Source organism: Coregonus lavaretus (assembly GCF_964263955.1).
Source record: "Coregonus lavaretus genome assembly, contig: HAP1_SCAFFOLD_7723, whole genome shotgun sequence".
Classification (NCBI taxonomy): Eukaryota; Metazoa; Chordata; class Actinopteri; order Salmoniformes; family Salmonidae; genus Coregonus; species Coregonus lavaretus.
In genome coordinates this window covers 1-25084 of record NW_028158838.1, presented here as the reverse complement: position 1 = coordinate 25084, position 25084 = coordinate 1, and the positions used below count along the sequence as shown (strand labels likewise).

General features: G+C 47.8%; 1 protein-coding gene across 1 annotated transcript; it reads left to right on the top strand.

The window, feature by feature from the left end:
* Positions 1 to 15797: 15797 nt before the first annotated feature.
* Positions 15798 to 17882, top strand: LOC311123538 (inhibitory synaptic factor 2A-like; the record flags this gene model as incomplete). Its single annotated transcript, XM_084197786.1, has 3 exons — positions 15798 to 15944; positions 16317 to 16436; positions 16770 to 17882. The coding sequence occupies 3 exons, from the start codon at positions 15798 to 15800 to the stop codon at positions 17880 to 17882; spliced, it is 1380 nt and encodes a 459-aa protein (XP_084053912.1).
* Positions 17883 to 25084: the final 7202 nt, after the last annotated feature.

Sequence of the window (25084 nt, the reverse complement as noted above, 5' to 3'; positions counted from 1 at the left end):
TAGAGGAAAAGGATCATTTTTTTCATCTCTCTCTCTACTGGTACGAAGGCAGCAAACAGCCAATGTGATGCAACTATAGGAACTATACAACAACTGGGGGACTCTGGCACTGTTAACTTCCACCATGGCATAGCCTGCTCTTCTCCCAGGGAGACTAACCCTCTAAGGGAACAGACATGCTCTACCACAGACACTACCAGGGATCTATGCTGCCGTCTCGTCCTGTTCATCAGTGATTTACGTTGGAGGTGAGTCGCCAGGGCTCTTTTTCATTATTTCAGTCAAACCTTGGTGGTGCTGATAGAGAGGTGGGAGAGAGAGAGAGAGGATTGTTCAGATAACCTCTGGATGGAAAGGGGGATTTGTTCTGAAATTAGTGTTAGGCAGAGAATAAGCTATTGGGAACTCCAGTATAACAGGAATATTTTGACTACATATTCCTGTCATTGATCAAACATGAAGCCACATGAAACATGGAGCCGTAGAGGTAGTCTGAGAGCTGCTTTAGTGTTAATATGCTTAGTCGCTCTTCGCAGGGACAGGGAGAGAATTCAGTCACTTTCTGTCTGAGGAATCCATGGTCAGTTTCTCTGAAATACAATTCAGGAGCACGTAACCACAACGCAAAAAAAAAAAACAATGTCTCTTCATTCAAGCTGACAGTTTCCATCTTCCTACAACACCGCTAGAACATCCATCCTACAGAGATCTAGAATGATGATGCATTCTCTTGGTAACTGAGGTGTGCGTGTTACATACCATCGTTTGATGTATTTCCAAAACCTGATATGGAGCATCTTTTTAGGTGTGGAGTTGTTCGCCACATATTTGACTGCACTATAGGAATGTAATGTTATGGTATGGAGGTAGAACAGAGACAAGTGTTTCTAGCAAGGGGCTGAATACCTAATGAGAGCTGTATGCTGTGTGTGTGTGTGTGATGTGATGTATGTGTGTGTGTGTGTGTGTGTGTGTGTGTGTGTGTGATGTGATGTGTGTGTGTGTGTGATGTGTGTGTGTGTGTGTGTGATGTATGTGTGTGTGTGTGATGTGTGTGTGTGTGTGTGTGTGTGTGTGTGTGTGTGTGTGTGTGTGTGATGTGTGTGTGTGTGTGTGATGTGTGTGTGTGTGTGTGTGTGTGTGTGTGTGTGTGTGTGTGTGTGTGTGTGTGTGTGTGTGTGATGTGTGTGTGTGTGTGTGTGCGCGTGCTGTGTGCTGGCCAGTTGACTGCTGCTCAGTCTGAGGAAGGACCTTAACTGAAGACTAATCTAGATGAATGAACGTGGTGATCCCACCATGTCATTACTGAGCTCAGGGGCAGTGGAGCACGGGGGGGGGGTGAGAGCAGAGACCATTTAGACCTCTCTGATTGTGATTGTCCTTCAGTTGCCACTCAAAGGGCATGTCTCTCCCTCTCTCTACCCCATCTCTCTCCCCACCACCACTCTCCCCTTCAACTCAAACAGCATGTCTCAATTCAATTCAAATGTAAGGACTTTATTGGCATGGTATGTTAACATTGCCAAAGCAAGTGAAGTAGATAGTAAACAAAAGTGAAATAAACAATAGAAAATGAACAGTAAACATTACACTCAGAAGTTCCAAAAGAATAAAGACATTTCAAATGTCATATTATATCTATATACAGTGTTGTAACAATGTGCAAATAGTTAACGTACAAATGGGAAAATAAATATACATAAATATGGGTTGTATTTACAATGGTGTTTGTTCTTCAATGGTTGCCCTTTTCTTGTGGCAACAGGTCACAAATCTTGCTGCTTGCTTAGGGAACTTTTCCAAGTTCATCTCTCTGTAGGTGATGGCTTTGTTATGGAAGGTTTGGGAATCACTTTCTTTTAAGTGGTTATAGAATTTAACGGCTCTCTTCTGGATTTTGATAGTTAGCGGGTATCGGCCTAATTCTGCTCTGCATGCATTATTTTGTGTTTTTCGTTGTACACAGAGGATATTTTTGCAGAATTCTGCATGCAGAGTCTCAATTTGGTGTTTGTCCCATTTTGTGAATTCTTGGTTGGTGAGCGGACCCCAGACCCTCAAGTCTCTCTCATGTCTCTCTCTCTCCCCCATCTCTCCCTCCACCACCACTCTACCCTTCAACTCAAAGAGCATGTCTCTCTCTCTCCCCCCATCTCTCCCTCCACCACCACTCTACCCTTCAACTCAAAGAGCATGTCTCTCTCTCTCTCCCCCATCTCTCCCTCCACCACCACTCTACCCTTCAACTCAAAGAGCATGTCTCTCTCTCTCCCCCCATCTCTCCCTCCACCACCACTCTACCCTTCAACTCAAAGAGCATGTCTCTCTCTCTCCCCCATCTCTCCCTCCACCACCACTCTACCCTTCAACTCAAAGAGCATGTCTCTCTCTCTCCCCCCATCTCTCCCTCCACCACCACTCTACCCTTCAACTCAAAGAGCATGTCTCTCTCTCTCCCCCACCTCTCCCCCACCACCACTCTCCCCTTCAACTCAAAGAGCATGTCTCTCTCTCTCCCCCACCTCTCCCCCACCACCACTCTCCCCTTCAACTCAAAGAGCATGTCTCTCTCTCTCCCCCATCTCTCCCTCCACCACCACTCTACCCTTCAACTCAAAGAGCATGTCTCTCTCTCTCTCCCCCATCTCTCCCTCCACCACCACTCTACCCTTCAACTCAAAGAGCATGTCTCTCTCTCTCCCCCATCTCTCCCTCCACCACCACTCTACCCTTCAACTCAAAGAGCATGTCCCTCTCTCTCCCCCATCTCTCCCCCCCACCACTATCCCCTTCAACTCAAAAAGCATGTCTTTCTCTCTCCCCCATCTCTCCCTCCACCACCACTCTACCATTCAACTCAAAGAGCATGTCTCTCTCTCTCCCCCACCTCTCCCTCCACCACCACTCTACCCTTCAACTCAAAGAGCATGTCTCTCTCTCTACCCCATCTCCCATATCACTCTGCCTGCCATCCACTCTCCCATCCAACCCTATCTCACTTGATACAGTTTCCCCTGCTTTGTCACTTTCCTGAGAGAGGGGGAGAGAGACAGAGAGCAGCGAGAGAAAGTGAGAGTGAGAGAGCGAGCGCGAGAAAGAGAGAAAGCAAGAGCAGACACTGTTACCCCCCTGCTACATCAGTGAGTCCAGGAGGATATAGCGCCAAGCTGGCTGCTGCTTCAAAGATTAAGATTTTTAAGAAACAGTGAAATCTGCCAGCAACAGCTATTTCTCTCCCTCCTCTCTCTCTCGTTCGCTCTCTCCCCCTCCTCTATCTCTCTCGTTCGCTCTCTCCCCCTCCTCCATCTCTCTCTCCTCTCTCTGGGAAACAGTCTGGAGCAGAAGATGTATTCTGCATCATCGCCCCGGTTCTGCTGCTGTAGACTTGGCTAGCCACAAAATAGTTCTGGGAGAACCAAAACATGACCAGGAGAGAGGAAGAGAGAAAACAATGTGGTTCTGCTACAAACACTCTAGCTGTGCTCTCTGTGTGAAGAGATCAGACTAGAGGGGATTAGGAGGGGGGAGTGCTCTCTGTGTGAAGAGATCAGACTAGAGGGGAACAGGAGGGGGGAGTGCTCTCTGTGTGAAGAGATCAGACTAGAGGGGAACAGGAGGGGGGAGTGCTCTCTGTGTGACGAGATCAGACTAGAGGGGATTAGGAGGGGGGAGTGCTCTCTGTGTGACGAGATCAGACTAGAGGGGATTAGGAGGGGGGAGTGCTCTCTGTGTGACGAGATCAGACTAGAGGGGAACAGGAGGGGGGAGTGCTCTCTGTGTGAAGAAATCAGACTAGAGGGTAGCAGGAGGGGGGAGTGCTCTCTGTGTGAAGAGATCAGACTAGAGGGGAACAGGAGGGGGGAGTGCTCTCTGTGTGAAGAGATCAGACTAGAGGGGAACAGGAGGGGGGAGTGCTCTCTGTGTGAAGAGATCAGACTAGAGGGGAACAGGAGGGGGGAGTGCTCTCTGTGTGAAGAGATCAGACTAGAGGGTAGCAGGAGGGGGGAGTGCTCTCTGTGTGAAGAGATCAGACTAGAGGGGAGTAGGAGGGGGGAGTGCTCTCTGTGTGAAGAGATCAGACTAGAGGGGAACAGGAGGGGGGAGTGCTCTCTGTGTGAAGAGATCAGACTAGAGGGGAACAGGAGGGGGGAGTGCTCTCTGTGTGAAGAGATCAGACTAGAGGGTAGCAGGAGGGGGGAGTGCTCTCTGTGTGAAGAGATCAGACTAGAGGGGAGTAGGAGGGGGGAGTGCTCTCTGTGTGAAGAGATCAGACTAGAGGGGAACAGGAGGGGGGAGTGCTCTCTGTGTGAAGAGATCAGACTAGAGGGGAACAGGAGGGGGGAGTGCTCTCTGTGTGAAGAGATCAGACTAGAGGGGAACAGGAGGGGGGAGTGCTCTCTGTGTGAAGAGATCAGACTAGAGGGGAACAGGAGGGGGGAGTGCTCTCTGTGTGAAGAGATCAGACTAGAGGGGAACAGGAGGGGGGAGTGCTCTCTGTGTGAAGAGATCAGACTAGAGGGGAACAGGAGGGGGGAGTGCTCTCTGTGTGAAGAGATCAGACTAGAGGGGAACAGGAGGGGGGAGTGCTCTCTGTGTGAAGAGATCAGACTAGAGGGGAACAGGAGGGGGGAGTGCTCTCTGTGTGAAGAGATCAGACTAGAGGGGAGCAGGAGGGTGGAGTGCTCTCTGTGTGAAGAGATCAGACTAGAGGGGATTAGGAGGGGGGAGTGCTCTCTGTGTGAAGAGATCAGACTAGAGGGGAACAGGAGGGGGGAGTGCTCTCTGTGTGAAGAGATCAGACTAGAGGGGAGTAGGAGGGGGGAGTGCTCTCTGTGTGAAGAGATCAGACTAGAGGGGAACAGGAGGGGGGAGTGCTCTCTGTGTGAAGAGATCAGACTAGAGGGGAACAGGAGGGGGGGGTGCTCTCTGTGTGAAGAGATCAGACTAGAGGGGAACAGGAGGGGGGAGTGCTCTCTGTGTGAAGAGATCAGACTAGAGGGGAACAGGAGGGGGGAGTGCTCTCTGTGTGAAGAGATCAGACTAGAGGGGAGTAGGAGGGGGGAGTGCTCTCTGTGTGAAGAGATCAGACTAGAGGGGAACAGGAGGGGGGAGTGCTCTCTGTGTGAAGAGATCAGACTAGAGGGGAACAGGAGGGGGGAGTGCTCTCTGTGTGAAGAGATCAGACTAGAGGGGAACAGGAGGGGGGAGTGCTCTCTGTGTGAAGAGATCAGACTAGAGGGGAACAGGAGGGGGGAGTGCTCTCTGTGTGAAGAGATCAGACTAGAGGGGAACAGGAGGGGGGAGTGCTCTCTGTGTGAAGAGATCAGACTAGAGGGGAACAGGAGGGGGGAGTGGTCTCTGTGTGAAGTGATCAGACTAGAGGGGAGCAGGTCGGGGGAAGTGCCGACTTGGTTTCCAAAGTAGAGATGAAGTGTTGCCTCCTCTCTGCCTCCATGCTCCCTAGGAGTGGTGCTCATTCATTCCAAAAAACAAACAAATTGCTCTGCTATGAAAGAATGAGTGTTTTTGGTAGAGGCCAGATGTTGCCTTTCATGTGGTAAATTGGGTTATTTATTAGGAGACAGGTTTTCTTAGAGAGCGAACACTAGACGACGTTGGTCTGTGTCTGGGGTGTGCGGTGACACACCTGATCCCACCTGGCTGGTGTGTGTGTTTCAGGGTCTCTGTTAGACGGTCATAGCCAGCTTTTGGCCCAAAAAAATAAATAATGAAAAGCCGATTAATAAAACTGCCGGCGGCCAATTGCCCGAAAAAAAAAGATGTTTATCAAACGTGCAGATACAGAGCATATGAACGGAAAATCTGCTTCTCAAACAGTTCATTCGTTGCTGGTGGAGTGAAACGTGCTTTTATAAAGCCCAATCACTGCGAAACAATTCTAAATGCAATGGCGTGTTAAAAACAGTTTTGATGGCCACCGTTAAAAATAGCTACTATTTATATTTTTTTAACTGGTAATTGAAGCTCGTTTCCCATTCGCTATCCAAGTGTATCGGCAACAGTAGACAGCCATCAGCGTCTAACACCACTTTGCAATGAGCTGGAGGCAGTTTACAAACAAATACTTCATTGTTTGAAACCTGAACATTTTACTTCATATTATGAGGGCATGTCTTACCTCGCTTCAAAGTAAAACCGACCATAGAAATGCTAAAGTGCGTGCGTCGAATACAACTGGTGTAGAGTTTACTGTGAAACGCTTGAATATGATGCAGAGTAAAAAAAAATAAAAATAGTAACACAAGAGGAATAAAATAAAATACACAAGAATGGAGCTACATACAGGGAGTACCAAAAGTTTGTGTGCATGTGTGTCTGTGTGGTGTCGGTATGTGTGTTATGTGTTTGTGTGTGTGTGTGTGTATGTGTGTAGTGTGTGTGTGTGTGTGTGTGTCTGTGTTTGTGTGGGCGTGTGTGTGTGTGTATGTAGTGTGTGTGTATGTGTCTGTGTTTGTGTGGGCGTGTGTGTGTGTGTGTGTGTGTGTGTATGTATGGGGCGGCAGGTAGCTTAGTGGTTAAGAGCGTAGTGCCAGTAACCGAAAGGTCGCTGGTTCTAATCCCCGAGCCGACTTAGGTGAAAAATCTGTCGATGTGCCCTTGAGCAAGGCACTTAACCCTAATTACTCCTGTAAGTCGCTCTGGATAAGAGCGTCTGCTAAATGACTAAAATGTAATGTAAATGTGTGTGTGTGTTTTGTGTGGGTGTGTCATTGTAGCGTGTGTATGTAGTCTATCATACGAGACCAGTAGCCAGTAGTTTCAGCAGTTGCTCTCATGTTCTATTGGTTTTCTAAGTATTTTATTGTGCAACGGCACAACAGCCAATCCAACTGCTAGTTGTTGCATCTTTAGATCTCCCCTCTTTGTACATTTCCTTGGGTTAATTGCAGGAAGACACATTTCAGTTGAATGCATTCAGTTGTACAACTGACTAGATATCCCCCTTTCCCTAAACGTTCTGTTGCATCAGCCTCATTGCTTTTTTTTTTTTTTTTTAAGTTTGTTTTTGATGTAGCCTAGGCCTTACTGGTTGTATGAATTTGGGATCCATCGTCCCACAGCTGTCCCAGAGTCTGTTTGGAATAGGCCATTTTCTTTTCTCGCACAGAACGACAAGCTGACCAACAGAATAGGTCAACTTTTCTACAGTGTTTGATATTAGATTGACATAGTGATTTTACTGTTCGTTACTCATCTTGTTTGCGCTGAGGAAAAGTACAATTTCAGTTATTCTAACATCTTCAAAAGTGCGCATCTGAATTCGTTAAGAAGGATGCACGCCGTGAATAACCATCATCTAAATGTGATTTCTGTCATTCTGAGCACCGTGGGTCGACACCATAATCAGGTTACGCACCCAATGCATATGGGTCCGGTACATTTCTCAAAATGTCCATTAAAATTGAAAACGCTGCCGGTCAAAATGTCCAGCGTCACATCTCTGGTGTGTGTGTGTGTGTGTGTGTGTGTGTGTGTGTGTGTGTGTGTGTGTGTACAGAGGCTCCTGATGTTTCCTTCTGACTTACTGTGGCAGAGCGGCAGACAGGGGGTTGAGTGGGTGGATTGATGTGGCAGGTGTGTGTGTGTGTGTGTGTGTGTGTGTGTGTAGATGTGGGATCAGACTTTGTGTGTTGCTGAGGTAGCTGGTGTCTGACGGCAGCCACCCTATTATCAGCACAGTGAGCATACTGAACGAGGAGCACCTCCCTCCCTCTCTCTCTCTCTCTCTCCCTCCCTCCCTCCCTCCCTCCCTCCCTCCCTCCCTCCCTCCCTCTCCCTACCTCTCCCTCCCTCCCTCCCTCCCTCTCCCTCTCCCTCTCTCTCTCTCCCCTGTAGGTCTAGAACACTGATCATCTGCACTGCTGCACTTCCTCTAGTCTCCAGACATCACGGTGTCAGCACCACACTAAAGCTGTGTTCCAATACTCATACTAACAACACTATCTGTACTATTTGTGAGTATGTAGTATGATTATTGGTCATAGTATGGATATAGTTAGTATGCCAAAAGATCCCGGATGTCGTACTACATTCGCCAAAATAAAAAGTATACAAGCAGTGGACACTATTTCCGTGCTTTTAGGGCCCATAATGCAATTCTTCAGACAATGGGCGTGGCTTCACAACGTTTTCAGATTTGAAGAAAATGGTGGAAAATATGCAGGCGAAGTCGGACGAGAGCGGATTCAAATTCATCGCTTTAACTAATTATGACAAATGTTAAGAAAATGTTTGAGCAATGTAATAAAAGTTATAAAACCCAACGCTCTGAATTTACCGACGCCCAGAGAGCACTCCAGATTGAATTTACGAACACACCCGAAGTCGTAAAATGTCTAGCTTTTAATTTTGTTACGCTTACAAGCTAGCAAGAGGTTGCATAGCAACAGCATCAACTTCCGGAAGACAGGTGTAGCTACTAGTACACTCAACTGAAAGGATACCATTTGTTTACAGTACACTAAGATTAACTAATAGTATATAGTATGCAGTATGTACTCATTAAGTATGTAGTATACAGTATATTAGCATGGGTATTCCAACACAGTTTAAGACTAACACAGCATACATCATGTCCAAGACAAACAGCATCCCCAATACACCCAAAGTCCCCCTAGATTAACCCAGTAGAAACCCCATGCCAATACACACACTGCAGAATCAGTAGACCGTGAGATGTGCTGGATGGCTGAGTGTTATGAGGGATGGCAGCGAAATAACCCTTAAAAAGATGATTGAGTTTTCTTCTGTGAGTGTCCTCTTCCTCCCAATAGAGTACTTAGCAGAGTCTACCTCTCAGTCTCCCGCAGATGTAGTTAGCAATAGCTCTCTCGCCCACTCTCACAGACAGGTCACCGGCCGGCCAGCCAGCTCTCCCCTTTGGCAGTAAGGTTCACACACGACTCTCTCAGAACTGCCTGCCAATCTGATGCAGCTACTCACTAAGAACGGGCCCCTCTTCTCTCTCTGGCTCCCCCTCTATATTAGTATCTCTCTCTCTGTAGTTAGAATATACACTGAGTGTAAAAAAAACATTAAGAACACCTTCCTAATATTGAGTTGCACCCCTTTTTGCCCTCAGAACAGCCTCAATTCGTCGGGGCATGGACTCTACAAGGTGTCGAAAGCGTTCCACAGGGCTGCTGGCTCATGTTGACTCCAATGCTTCCCACAGTTGTGTCAAGTTGGCTGGTTGTCCTTTGGGTGGTGGACCATTCTTGATAAACACAGGAAACTGTTGAGCGTGAAAAACCCAGCAGTGTTGCAGTTCTTGACACTTAAACCGGTGCGCCTGGCACCTACTACCATACCCCGTTCAAAGGCACTTAAATATTTTGTCTTGCCCATTCACCCTCTGAATGGCACACATACACAATCTATGTCTCAAGGCTTAAAAATCCTCCTTTAACCCAGCTCCTCCCCTTCATCTACACTGATTGAAGTGGATTTAACAAGTGACATCAATAAGAGATCATAGCTTTCACCTGAATTCACCTGGTCAGTCTATGTCATGGAAAGAGCGGGTGTTCTTAATGTTTTGTGCACTCTGTGTATTAGTGATGATCTACACTTCTCTCTCTGGCTGCCTCTCTCATCTTCTCTCTCTGGCTGCCTCTCTCTCTTCCCTTCTCTCTCTGGCTGCCTCTCTCTCTCCTCTTCTCTCTCTCTGGCTGCCTCTCTCTCTCCTCTTCTCTCTCTCTGGCTGCCTCTCTCATCTTCTCTCTCTGGCTGCCTCTCTCTCTTCCCTTCTCTCTCTGTGGCTGCCTCTCTCTCTTCCCTTCTCTCTCTGGCTGCCTCTCTCCCTCTCCTCTTCTCTCTCTGTGGCTGCCTCTCTCTCTCTTCCCTTCTCTCTCTGGCTGCCTCTCTCTCTTCCCTTCTCTCTCTGGCTGCCTCTCTCCCTCTCCTCTTCTCTCTCTCTGTGGCTGCCTCTCTCTCTCTCTTCCCTTCTCTCTCTGGCTGCCTCTCTCTCTCTCTCCTCTTCTCTCTCTCTGGCTGCCTCTCTCTCTTCCCTTCTCTCTCTGGCTGCCTCTCTCTCTCTCTTCCCTTCTCTCTCTGGCTGCCTCTCTCTCTCTCTTCCCTTCTCTATCTCTGGCTGCCTCTCTCTCTCTCTCTTCCCTTCTCTATCTCTGGCTGCCTCTCTCTCTCTCTTCCCTTCTCTCTCTGGCTGCCTCTCTCTCTCTCTTCCCTTCTCTATCTCTGGCTGCCTCTCTCTCTCCTCTTCTCTCTCTCTGGCTGCCTCTCTCTCTTCCCTTCTCTCTCTGGCTGCTTCTCTCTCTCTTCCCTTCTCTCTCTGGCTGCCTCTCTCTCTCCTCTTCTCTCTCTCTGGCTGCCTCTCTCTCTCTTCCCTTCTCTCTCTCTGGCTGCCTCTCTCTCTCTTCCCTTCTCTCTCTGGCTGCCTCTCTCTCTCCTCTTCTCTCTATCTGGCTGCCTCTCTCTCTCTTCCCTTCTCTCTCCCTGTGGCTGCCTCTCTCTCTCTCTCTCTCTCTCCTCTCTCTGGCTGCCTCTCCCTCTCCTCTTCTCTCTCTCTGGCTGCCTCTCTCTCTTCCCTTCTCTCTCTCTGGCTGCCTCTCTCTCTCTTCCCTTCTTTCTCTGTGGCTGCCTCTCTCTGGCTGCCTCTCTCTCTCTCTCTCTCTGGCTGTCTCTCTCTCTCTCTCCTCTCTCTGTGTCTGCCTCTCTTCCCTTCTCTCCCTGTGGCTGCCTCTCTCTCTCCTATTCTCTCTCTCTGGCTGCCTCTCCCTCTCCTCTTCTCTCTCTCTGGCTGCCTCTCTCTCTTCCCTTCTCTCTCTGGCTGCCTCTCTCTCTCTTCCCTTCTCTCTCTGGCTGCCTCTCTCTCTCTTCCCTTCTCTCTCTGTGTCTGCCTCTCTCTCTGGCTGTCTCTCTCTCTCTCTCTCTGTGTCTGCCTCTCTCTCTGGCTGCCTCTCTCTCTCTCCTCTCTCTGTGTCTGCCTCTCTCTCTGGCTGTCTCTCTCTCTCCTCTCTATGTGTCTGCCGCTCTCTCTGGCTGTCTCTCTTCCCTTCTGTCTCTGTGTCTGCCTCTCTCTCTGGCTGCCTCTCTCTCTCTCCTCTCTCTGTGTCTGCCTCTCTCTCTGGCTGTCTCTCTCTCTCCTCTCTCTGTGTCTGCCTCTCTCTGGCTGTCTCTCTTCCCTTCTGTCTCTGTGTCTGCCTCTCTCTCTTCCCTTCTCTCTCTGTGGCTGCCTCGCTCTCTGTAACTCTGTCGTTCTCTCCCTCGCTGTAGTTAGGGAAATGGGATTTGAGGCCAGTGGTGGGGTTTCCATGATTCCAGGCCCCTTTGAAAGCCCAAATGTCTCTCTGTGTGATCTAGTCTGTCTATTGGGGAGTTGGAGTGATACAGCGCATTTCAATATGGCAGTGAGGTTCACACGACTCTCTGAGAGCTGCCAATGTGATGCATTTCTCTCTCTCTTTCTCTCTCGATCTCAATTTGCTGAAATGAACAAATCTAAAAATACAACCTTCCTTTCCCCAAGTCAACTACTCCCATGATTTCTGAAAGGCTGCACATCAATATGATAGGAGCTCCATATGGAAATGTATTGCAGTGTGACATGTTACTGATCAGCTATCCTGACATGAATACATGTGATTCATCTGATCATGACAAAGTATCTGGTTGACTTTGAAATATGTTAAATACTTTTGATGCAAATGTATACGTTATTTCAACAAATAACTTCGATGCATACACTCAATATCTAAAAATAGGCCTATTGCTATCCGACTACCTAGCTCTACTTGAGGAGGTGACACAGAGCACTCAGCAACACTCAACACCAACAGGGTACAGGGTGTGCTGTATGGGGCTCTCAAGTCAATTATTAACATGGTCACAGGACATGCTGTATGGGGCTCTCAAGTCAATTATTAACATGGTCACAGGACATGCTGTATGGGGCTTTCAAGTCAATTATTAACATGGTCACAGGACATGCTGTATGGGGCTCTCATGTCAACTCTTAACATGGTCACAGGACATGCTGTATGGGGCTTTCACGTCAATTATTAACATGGTCACAGGACATGCTGTATGGGGCTTTCAAGTCAATTATTAACATGGTCACAGGACATGCTGTATGGGGCTCTCATGTCAACTCTTAACATTACATTTACATTTTAGTCATTTAGCAGACGCTCTTATCCAGAGCGACTTACAGTTAGTGAATACATGTTTATTTATTTATTTTTTTTTTTTTTTTTTTATACTGGCCCCCCGTGGGAATCGAACCCACAACCCTGGCGTTGCAAACGCCATGCTCTATCAACTGAGCTATATCCCTGCCGGCCATTCCCTCCCCTACCCTGGACGACGCTGGGCCAATTGTGCGCCGCCCATGAGTCTCCCGGTCGCGGCCGGCTGCGACAGAGCCTGGATTCGAACCAGGATCTCTAGTGACACAGTTAGCACTGCGATGCAGTGCCTTAGACCACTGCGCCACTCAGGAGTACAGGACACAGGACATGCTTTATGGGGCTTTCAAGTCAACTCTTAACATGGTCACAGGACATGCTGTATGGGGCTCTCAAGTCAACTCAATATCTTCTCTTAACATGGTCACAGGACATGCTGTATAACTCTGTCTTCTCTTCACATGTCCACCAGAGTGGAAGGGACACCCGTCTCTACATAGCAGCAGAGGGATATGAGTTAATACATGAAACCTTGAATGAACGGTTCCATAATCAATCAAACAATGATTACAGACATGACAGAGTGGAAATGTGTTGTTCAGCTTATATTATGTTTTTTTAATAAGGTCAGATATGACAGAGAGAGGCCAAGTTCTTGCCTGTTTGCTATTGGCTGGCAACACACAGACAGATGAGTGGACTGTGCTGTTGACGTCATGTGATCTCTTATTGGGTGGTAAAAGTACCCTGTTCTGCATGTAGCCCAGCCTCCTGTTCTGCATGTAGCCCAGCCTCCTGTGGGGGACAGATAAATAAAGTACCCTGTTCTGCATGTAGCCCAGCCTCCTGTTCTGCATGTAGCCCAGCCTCCTGTTCTGCATGTAGCCCAGCCTCCTGTGGGGGACAGATAAATAAAGTACCCTGTTCTGCATGTAGCCCAGCCTCCTGTGGGGGACAGATAAATAAAGTACCCTGTTCTGCATGTAGCCCAGCCTCCTGTGGGGGACAGATAAATAAAGTACCCTGTTCTGCATGTAGCCCAGCCTCCTGTGGGGGACAGATAAATAAAGTACCCTGTTCTGCATGTAGCCCAGCCTCCTGTTCTGCATGTAGCCCAGCCTCCTGTGGGGGACAGATAAATAAAGTACCCTGTTCTGCATGTAGCCCAGCCTCCTGTGGGGGACAGATAAATAAAGTACCCTGTTCTGCATGTAGCCCAGCCTCCTGTGGGGGGACAGATAAATAAAGTACCCTGTTCTGCATGTAGCCCAGCCTCCTGTGGGGGACAGATAAATAAAGTACCCTGTTCTGCATGTAGCCCAGCCTCCTGTGGGGGACAGATAAATAAAGTACCCTGTTCTGCATGTAGCCCAGCCTCCTGTGGGGGACAGATAAATAAAGTACCCTGTTCTGCATGTAGCCCAGCCTCCTGTTCTGCATGTAGCCCAGCCTCCTGTGGGGGGACAGATAAATAAAGTACCCTGTTCTGCATGTAGCCCAGCCTCCTGTGGGGGACAGATAAATAAAGTACCCTGTTCTGCATGTAGCCCAGCCTCCTGTGGGGGACAGATAAATAAAGTACCCTGTTCTGCATGTAGCCCAGCCTCCTGTGGGGGACAGATAAATAAAGTACCCTGTTCTGCATGTAGCCCAGCCTCCTGTGGGGGACAGATAAATAAAGTACCCTGTTCTGCATGTAGCCCAGCCTCCTGTTCTGCATGTAGCCCAGCCTCCTGTGGGGGGACAGATAAATAAAGTACCCTGTTCTGCATGTAGCCCAGCCTCCTGTGGGGGACAGATAAATAAAGTACCCTGTTCTGCATGTAGCCCAGCCTCCTGTGGGGGACAGATAAATAAAGTACCCTGTTCTGCATGTAGCCCAGCCTCCAGTGGGGGACAGATAAATAAAGTACCCTGTTCTGCATGTAGCCCAGCCCCCTGTGGGCGGACAGATAAATAAAGTACCCTGTTCTGCATGTAGCCCAGCCTCCTGTGGGGGACAGATAAATAAAGTACCCTGTTCTGCATGTAGCCCAGCCTCCTGTGGGGGACAGATAAATAAAGTACCCTGTTCTGCATGTAGCCCAGCCTCCTGTGGGGGACAGATAAATAAAGTACCCTGTTCTGCATGTAGCCCAGCCCCCTGTGGGCGGACAGATAAATAAAGTACCCTGTTCTGCATGTAGCCCAGCCCCCTGTGGGCGGACAGATAAATAAAGTACCCTGTTCTGCATGTAGCCCAGCCCCCTGTGGGCGGACAGATAAATAAAGTACCCTGTTCTGCATGTAGCCCAGCCCCCTGTGGGCGGACAGATAAATAAAGTACCCTGTTCTGCATGTAGCCCAGCCCCCTGTGGGCGGACAGATAAATAGACTCTGTATTGAACTACATGACATCACGTCCTCCACTACTACAGGACCCCCTGTAGCTCAGTTGGTAGAGCATGGCGCTTGCAACGCCAGGGTTGTGGGTTCGTTTCCCACGGGGGGGCCAGTATGAAAAATGTATGCACTCACTTAACTGTAAGTGGCTCTGGATAAGAGCATCTGCTAAAATGATTAAAATGTAAATGTGAAACAAGAATGCTCTAATCACAGGACACTATGATTAGCAGGTGAAACGTGTTACATTATCTTCTGAGCTTGAATTGTAATAATCCTGAAATACTCATCATTATCGCTGAGCTTGATATCTTCGACATGAGGGTGAATGTTTGATTTGGGTTTTTCACTTCTGACAGTGGAAGTTTGACGTGTTCTCAGTCAACATCATAGTCATCACTGACCTCATTCAGAGAGTAAACCAGAGTAGAACAGTTTAATCTTCCATTCAAAATGTCAGCCAGTGAGCAAACAGATCGAGAACGTCGAGATGAAATTAGAGAGGATGGAGAGAGATGAGAGAGATGTGAACTATGAGAGTCAGAAGCACACAGCTGAACAGATAACAGCCTCCATTGTATCAAGGAGTAAGTCCGGGAGATGGACAGGACAAACAAATGAGGGATGTTGCTAGGACACAATCACTTTCAAAAGCTCTAAGAACAGAGAGAATAAATCATGTAACGATTCATTATTTGGGCTGATTCTGCTCCACATCACCCTGGGCCTTTCGCTTACGTAATGACACAGTCTTTTTTCCTTACAGCAAATTAGCAATGAACTGACTGGGAACAAGGTCACATGTGGGACTGCTTTCATACAAGGCCAAGGCAGAGTGGTCTAACCTTCATGTTAACCTGCTGTTCCGTTCTCTAATTACCTGTCTGTACACACTAACTCAGAGGAATGCCCCTCCATCTGCGTGTTTATGCTTTACAGTGTGTGTGTGTGTGTGTGTGCTCACCCCAGCCCACTTCACCGGGGCTCCCTCCCTCCACAGTTAATAAGGTCTCTCTCTCTCTCTCTCTCTCTCTCTCTCTCTCTCTCTCTCTCTCTCTCTCTCTCTCTTTCTCTCTGTCTCTGTCTCTGTCTCTGTCTCTGTCTCTCTCTCTCTCTCTGTCTCTGTCTCTGTCTCTGTCTCTCTCTCTCTCTGTCTCTGTCTCTCTGTCTCTCTCTCTCTGTCTCTCTCTCTCTCTCTCTCTCTCTCTAGTGACTAACACTATCTCACACCCTCCCCTCTCAGGAACCATGGTGAGCAAGGCAGAGGGTGGTAAATGCATGCTCACCAACTCCGAGTCGGACTCCGAGGCGGCGCCCCCCCCCTCCCCGTCCGCCTCGCTGGCCCTGGAGGTCAAATACTCCTTCCTGGACACCAGCAGCAGGTCACAGCAGCAGGTGTGTGTGTGCATGGGTGTGTGTGTGTGTGTGTGTGTGTGTGTGTGTGTGTGTGTATGTGTGTCTGTGTGTATGGGTGTGTGTGTGTGCGCATGGGTGTGTGTGTGTGTGTGTGTGGGGGGTTTGCATTGGTGTGTGTGTGTGCATGGGTGTGTGTGTGTGCGCATGGGTGTGTGTGTGTGTGCATGGGTGTGTGTGTGTGGGGGGGGTGTCTGGGTGATTTAGAATAACTATAATATCAAGGGGGAGGGGGGGTGCATGTGTGTGCGTGTGTGCGTGTGGGCGGTGTCTGGGTGATTTAGAATAACTATAATATCAAGACCGCAAAAGAGGAATGTTGAATGAAAATGTGACAATAAAGTTGCGTTGTAGGTAAGGAAGAGGAACAAGGCCCTCCAGGTGAGGTTCAAGGACATCTGTGATGCGCAGAAGGAGCAGAGAGAGGCCGCTCTACAGACGGCTGGGAAGGGGGGCAAGCCTGTCTCCTACAAGGTCTGGAACCAACTGGGCTTTTGGTTTTGGAACATATATTCATGTATTATTGTACTATGACCGTTGATTATAAGCAAACACGGTCCTAGGGACTACAAGGGGTGGTAAAAAATAAATAATAATGTTTATCATGATATAAGTATTTGAATCAGCTGTGAAATACTACGTCAAAAAAAAAAAGTGCACCCCTTGAGGTCCCCAGGACCGAGATTGGGAGACCCTGGTTTATAGTGTCTCAAAACTCTGAGTGGTCCTCGATGTTGTTTTTACTTTGTAATGATGCTGTGTTGAAAGAGTAACACTTTACCAAAAACTCTAAACCCTCTTCTAAAGGTGGCATACCGCAAGTACATGACGGTGCCCGCCCGGCGTTCTATCCCCAACGTCACCAAGAGCACGGGCGTCCAGACCTCCCCGGACCCCAAGGGCCGTTACAAGACGTTCCCCTTGGAGAGGAAGAAGCGTTCCAGCCACACCGTTAAGCATGTGGCGGTGGTGGAGAGCCGCCAGGGACACAACAACAGCTCGGTCCTCCACGTCAAGCACCCGAAAGCTGTGGAGGGTTCAGGGGACGGGGACGGGGAGGAGGGCGCCTGCGGTGGAGGGGGAGTACAGAGTACCAGGGCCCTGTTGCATACTACAGAGTGCAAGGCTACGGTGGAGCAGCACTGTTCGGACGGACCAGATGGCGTGCTCTACTCCGACTCTCTGATGCTCACAGAGTGCCTCCCTACCTCCAACCCACGGGCCACGGACTACCAGATCTGCAGCGTCAAATCCAAACCCCGGAAAGGATTGGAACACAGGGAACTGGACTCCTTGGACAGTTGCTCGGACCGTTCGGCCAGTAAACGGCAGCTGCTCAACTTCCAGGAGGAGCCAGGCTCTAGCAGGACTCTGCCTGGGGACAGGAGGGGGTCCTCCCCAGCCTCTAAGGTGACCGGCCCCATCGCCTGGAACTCTCTGACCCAGGTGGAGTGTCTGGAGAGCCCGACAGCACGGAGCAAACGAAAGAAGGGGCTACCGCTCAACGGACTACAGTCTCAGACTCTACCGCGGGCTGCTGGGTGGACTACCCAGGCTCAGTGCCATGAACCAGCACCGTTCTCACCACAGACGCTGTCACCCCGGACCATGGGGGAGACGGTGGGCTGTGGGGGCGGCAGGGTTGAACCAGCGACTGTAGCGACTGCGGGGGGAGTTAACCCCGGGGAGGCCTGTAAGCAGATAGTACCGGTAGTGACTCGGGGGGGTGGAGGTGGGGATGTGAAAGCACAGCTCCAGGCCATGGAGAACCTGGCGACTCAGGGAGGGGGTGGAGGTGGGGATGTGAAAGCACAGCTCCAGGCCATGGAGAACCTGATCTCCTCCAGCCAGGAGACCATCAAGGTACTACTGGGAGTCATCCAGGAGCTGGAGAAGGGAGAGGCCCACAGAGAGGGGTAAGGAGACTTTACTATGACTTAATATCTGATGTGTGGGTCCTATAACCTTCTGGTTAACAGGACAGTAGGCTGGGTCCTATAACCTTCTGGTTAACAGGACAGTAGGCTAGGTCCTATAACCTACTGGTTAACAGGACAGTAGGCTGGGTCCTATAACCTTCTGGTTAACAGGACAGTAGGCTAGGTCCTATAACCCACTGGTTAACAGGACAGTAGGCTGGGTCCTATAACCTTCTGGTTAACAGGACAGTAGGCTGGGTCCTATATCCTACTGGTTAACAGGACAGTAGGCTGGGTCCTATAACCTTCTGGTTAACAGGACAGTAGGCTGGGTCCTATATCCTACTGGTTAACAGGAGAGTAGGCTGGGTCCTATAACCTTCTGGTTAACAGGACAGTAGGCTGGGTCCTATAACCTTCTGGTTAACAGGACAGTAGGCTGGGTCCTATAACCTTCTGGTTAACAGGACAGTAGGCTGGGTCCTATATCCTACTGGTTAACAGGAGAGTAGGCTGGGGATATGTTTCTGTAACCAGAGGTTAAAGGTCAAGGCCCACAGAGAGGGGTAAGATGTTACTAGGCTTATCATTATTTCTTATGCCTTAGCTAGTCTTTGTTTCTTTGTGATAGTGATCAGGGGGCTATATAAACTAGTTATACCGGTTAACATGAGAGGCTGGGTTGTGATAGTGATCAGGGGGCTATATAAACTAGTTATACTGGTTAACATGAGAGGCTGGGTTGTGATAGTGATCAGGGGGCTGTATAAACTAGTTATACCGGTTAACATGAGAGGCTGGGTTGTGATAGTGATCAGGGGGCTGTATAAACTAGTTATACTGGTTAACATGAGAGGCTGGGTTGTGATAGTGATCAGGGGGCTATATAAACTAGTTATACTGGTTAACATGAGAGGCTGGGTTGTGATAGTGATCAGGGGGCTATATAAACTAGTTATACCGGTTAACATGAGAGGCTGGGTTGTGATAGTGATCAGGGGGCTATATAAACTAGTTATACTGGTTATCATGAGAGGCTGGGTTGTGATAGTGATCAGGGGGCTATATAAACTAGTTATACTGGTTAACATGAGAGGCTGGGTTGTGATAGTGATCAGGGGGCTATATAAACTAGTTATACTGGTTATCATTGGAGGCTGGGTTGTGATAGTGATCAGGGGGCTATATAAACTAGTTATACTGGTTAACATGAGAGGCTGGGTTGTGATAGTGATCAGGGGGCTATATAAACTAGTTATACTGGTTATCATGAGAGGCTGGGTTGTGATAGTGATCAGGGGGCTATATAAACTAGTTATACTGGTTAACATGAGAGGCTGGGTTGTGATAGTGATCAGGGGGCTATATAAACTAGTTATACTGGTTAACATGAGAGGCTGGGTTGTGATAGTGATCAGGGGGCTATATAAACTAGTTATACTGGTTAACATGAGAGGCTGGGTTGTGATAGTGATCAGGGGGCTATATAAACTAGTTATACTGGTTAACATGAGAGGCTGGGTTGTGATAGTGATCAGGGGGCTATATAAACTAGTTATACTGGTTAACATGAGAGGCTGGGTTGTGATAGTGATCAGGGGGCTATCTATACTAGTTATACCGGTTATCATGAGAGGCTGGGTTGTGATAGTGATCAGGGGGCTATATAAACTAGTTATACTGGTTAACATGAGAGGCTGGGTTGTGATAGTGATCAGGGGGCTATCTATACTAGTTATACCGGTTATCATGAGAGGCTGGGTTGTGATAGTGATCAGGGGGCTGTATAAACTAGTTATACTGGTTATCATGAGAGGCTGGGTTGTGATAGTGATCAGGGGGCTATCTATACTAGTTATACCGGTTATCATGAGAGGCTGGGTTGTGATAGTGATCAGGGGGCTATATAAACTAGTTATACTGGTTAACATGAGAGGCTGGGTTGTGATAGTGATCAGGGGGCTATCTATACTAGTTATACTGGTTAACATGAGAGGCTGGGTTGTGATAGTGATCAGGGGGCTGTATAAACTAGTTATACTGGTTAACATGAGAGGCTGGGTTGTGATAGTGATCAGGGGGCTATCTATACTAGTTATACTGGTTAACATGAGAGGCTGGGTTGTGATAGTGATCAGGGGGCTATCTATACTAGTTATACTGGTTAACATGAGAGGCTGGGTTGTGATAGTGATCAGGGGGCTGTATATACTAGTTATACCGGTTAACATGAGAGGCTGGGTTGTGATAGTGATCAGGGGGCTATATAAACTAGTTATACTGGTTAACATGAGAGGCTGGGTTGTGATAGTGATCAGGGGGCTATATAAACTAGTTATACTGGTTAACATGAGAGGCTGGGTTGTGATAGTGATCAGGGGGCTATCTATACTAGTTATACTGGTTAACATGAGAGGCTGGGTTGTGATAGTGATCAGGGGGCTGTATAAACTAGTTATACTGGTTAACATGAGAGGCTGGGTTGTGATAGTGATCAGGGGGCTATCTATACTAGTTATACTGGTTAACATGAGAGGCTGGGTTGAGATAGTGATCAGGGGGCTGTATAAACTAGTTATACTGGTTAACATGAGAGGCTGGGTTGTGATAGTGATCAGGGGGCTATCTATACTAGTTATACTGGTTAACATGAGAGGCTGGGTTGTGATAGTGATCAGGGGGCTATCTATACTAGTTATACCGGTTAACATGAGAGGCTGGGTTGTGATAGTGATCAGGGGGCTATATAAACTAGTTATACTGGTTAACATGAGAGGCTGGGTTGTGATAGTGATCAGGGGGCTATATAAACTAGTTATACTGGTTAACATGAGAGGCTGGGTTGTGATAGTGATCAGGGGGCTATATAAACTAGTTATACCGGTTAACATGAGAGGCTGGGTTGTGATAGTGATCAGGGGGCTGTATAAACTAGTTATACCGGTTAACATGAGAGGCTGGGTTGTGATGTGTTGCTGTAATATTGAAGAGGCACTACATCAGAGGGGTCCAATATATTTTCCAACTGTATGTATATCTGAAATGAATGAACACTCTAGAATGCCCTTCTAGCCAATCAGAACGGAGTATTCAACAATGCTGTGGTGTGAGTGAGGGGAACCATGACAGACACCGCAGCGTCACATTATGAATCATTGGAGATATGATGACTCCTCCGGTCATGATGTGTTTCAGCTACAGTAGAAAAGCCCTTGGGATGAGCATGCATTAGTGGAGATCTACTTCAGAACAACTGGATTAGTCCATCTGTGTTTTATTGGCGGTAAACAGTGTTCAGAGCTTTATTAAACACAACGGAACAGTACAGTAGTTTAAAAAAGGGATGTGAGGAAACCACAGAGGCATGTTTAGCGCACGTTCCCTGTCATATTGATGTTTGATCTTTAGAGAATAATATCCTTTATCCAAATAACTGAAGGGTATTAACTGGGATGAGAGGAGGCAACAGCGTAGCATCTATCTAGCCACTGTAGAGTCATGAATGTGCTCTTGAAAGGACCATATCCGTTTGTGATTTTCTCTAGGTATCAACAGCAGAGCTGTTCCGTTAGCGCGGCAACACATCATCTCGCTCAATTTGGCCCAAGTGGTTTGATGACCCATGTTTTATACAGTCTGCCAGTCAGGTTATATCATGTAATCACAACAACAGGGTTGGTGTTTTATTGAGCCACTTCAGATCCATCATGGCGTTTCACTAAAGGAGCTTTTTCTTGAGTTCTTATCACCCGACTACCCTACAGTGCTGAGATGACAGGACAATCTTGGGTGGGGTGTGTGTGTGTGTGTGTGTGTGTGTGTGTGTGTGTCTGTGTGTGTGTGTGTGTGTGTGTGTGTGTGTGTGTGTGTGTGTGTGTGTGTGTGTGTGTGTGTGTGTGTGTGTGTGTGTGTGTGTGTGCGCGTGTGTGCGTGTGTGTGTGTGCGTGGTTGTGTGTGTGTGTGTGTGTGTGTGTGTGTGTGTGTGGCGCTTGCAGCGCCAGGGTTGTGGGTTCGATTCCCACAGGGGTCCAGAATGAAATAATAATAATAATATCCACTCACTAACTGTAAGTCGCTCTGGATAAGAGCGTCTGCTAAATGACTAAAATGTTTAATTTTTTTTTTTTACGTAAAAATGTAAGAGACTTGGATGATGTGAGTGGGACACAGCGCCTTTGGCTCCGGTCCAGGACGGTGATTAAAAACTAAAACTAAACGACTTAATGACTTCCCTTAGCAGGAGATCATTAGCTAGACGCAGAGCTAGGTAGACTGATGTACATGTAAGTGGCCTGGCAGCTCTGTGTGTGTGTGTGTGTGTGTGTGTGTGTGTGTGTGTGTGTGTGTGTGTGTGTGTGTGTGTGTGTGTGTGTGTGTGTGTGTGTGTGGTTGGTACTTCCATCCTTGTGGGGACCTAAAATCTCCAAACGTCCTTATAAGTATAGTAAAACAAGGAGAATTCTCCCTCATGAGGACATTTCCCACATCCCCATGAAGACAAAAGCCATTTTAGGCTTAGTGGTTAGGCTTAAAAGTTAGGGTTTGGGTTACGGGTTAAGATTAGGGTTATGTAGGGGTTAGGGGTTAAGATTAGGGTTATGTAAGGGTTAGGGGTTAAGGGTTAGGGGTTAGGGAAAAAAGGATTTGGAATGGAAATTAATTTGAGGTCCTCACGAGGATAGAAGAACATAACGTGTGTGTGTGTGTGTGTGTGTGTGTGTGTGTGTGTCTGTGTGTGTGTGTGTGTGTGTGTGTGTGTGTAGCACATAGGGATGTGTGAAACGTACTCCTCAGCCTGAAGTGTCCCTCTTGTGTCGCCTCATTAGCTGGCTCCTGAGGTGGATCGATGGGATGAGACGCTCGAGGAGGGTGGTCACGTGTGTTTGGGAGGCAGAGGTCCTGAGTTGGCGCCGGGTATGGGCCGAATAAGGAGGAAGTGGTACTATCTAAGCAAGCAGCGTGACATCCTTTACGCCTGGCCTTAAAAGGCAGCTAACCCTAGCGCTTAACAGGATTACCTGGAAGCACCGTTATCTTGACCCTTCACAGATACATTATCTCCAGCAGTAATATGCCAAAAGCAGTTAGCCTACCACACACTTAAACTGAAGGACATGGCATCGCCACGAGCCACAGGATGAACCACAGATACGATGACAACAGTTACTGTGTGACCTGGAAGACATCAACACTTTACTGTTTTATAGGACTCGTGTCGTAGTAATATCAAAGTAGTAACCGTAAGCCTAACTTTCATTCACTGTCGGACGAAACCTTGTAACCCAATTTTCATATCGTCTTTACATGTATTGAAAGCAGTAACTCCCCTCAATGTACTCTGAACATTTCATGATTCTAGGACCAAGAACATGTATTCAAAATAACTTCTTGGAAGTTTCATAATTGTATGTTTGTTAATGGGAAAATATGGCTTTTTTTTATTATTTTTATTTTATTTATTTTTTTTAATTCTTGAAAAGTTTCTGTTTTGGAGAAAATAGGTTAGAGTATCTCATGAGCTAAATGTGGTAAATGTTATATGAAGAAGCAGTAACTTTACATTGTATAATATACATTGAGCAATGTAAATGTCTGATACCAAGTCTAACAGCTGGTAGAATGTGGATATACTGTATACAGTCCATGTTTATTTATTTATTTCAGAGCCAGATAGATAATTGTATTTTTTTTTTTCGCAACCCCAAGCAGAGATTCTAATGTTTGTGTTGTCACACTACATTAGCCACACCTCCCTCTCTTCAGAAATGTCACCAGCCCAAATAGGAACACCCCCAGGGCTATAGGTGAATATGTCTGTTACATTACCGAATGCATGGCATAACATCCATTTCTCAAGCAAAGTGAATGTGTCGCGTCAGAGTGCATTTCGTTCGGGGGACGTATATATGCCCTTTAGACGTGATGTGCAATGTACTGCAGCAAAACCATGTTACACATGATAAAACAGTAGAGAAACTGGGATAGGAAACAAAATGGAAGATCAAAAGTATGGAACATGTATATTTCACAGACCATTGCATGTCAGAAGCAGGGGAAGAGGAAGTGATGTCCAAGACATTGACAGTGTTTCTCCTAAAGAAGAAAAGAGACCAGGTACACCATTTTCACACCCCTTTAGATTAGTGGATTCGGCTATTAAAGCCACAACCGTTGCTGACAGATGTATAAAATGAAAACACACAGCCATGCAATCTCCATAGACAAACATTGGCAGTAGAATGGCCCGTACTGAAGAGCTCAATGACTTGCAACCTGGCACCGTCATAGGATGCCACCTTTCCAACAAGTCAGTTTGTCAAATTTCTACCTTTCTGTTATTGTGAAGTGGAAACGTCTAGGAGCAACAACGGCTCAGCCGCGAAGAGGTAGGCCACACAAGCTCACAGAACGCGACCGCCGAGCGCTGAAACGCGTAAAAATTGTCTGTAAATCGGTTTCAACACTCTCTACCGAGTTCTATACTGCCTCTGGAAGCATCGTCAGCACAAGAACCGTTCGTCGGGAGCTTCATGAAATGGGTTTCCATGGCCAAGCAGATGCACAAGGTCACCATGCGCGATGGCTAGCGTCGACTGGAGCGGTGTCAAGCTAGTCGCCACTGGACTCAGTGGAAACACGTTCTCTTCAGTGATGGTTCACACTTCACCATCTGGCAGTCCGACGGACGAATCTGGGTTTGGTGAATGCCAGAAGAACGCTACCTGCCCCAATGCATAGTGCCAACTGTAAAGTTTGGTGGAGGAGGAATAATGGTCTGGGGCTGTTTTTCATGGTTAGGGCTAGGCCCCTTAGTCCAAGTGAAGGGAAATATTAACACTACAGCATACAATGACATTCTTGATGATTCTGTGCTTCCAACTTTGTGCCAACAGTTTGGGGAAGGCCCATTCCTGTTTCAGCATGACAATGCCCCCATACACAAAGCGAGGTCCATACAGAAACGGTTTGTCAAGATCGGTGTGGAAGAACTTGACGGCCTGTACAGAACCCTGACCTCATCCCCATCTAACACCTTTGGGATGAATTGGAACACCGACTGCGAGCCAGGCCTAATCGCCCAACATCATTGCCCGACCTCACTAATGCTCGTGGCTGAATGGAAGCAAGTCCCCGCAGCAATATTCCAACCTCTAGTGGAAAGCCTTCCCAGAAGAGTGGAGGCAGTTATAGCAGCAAAGGAGG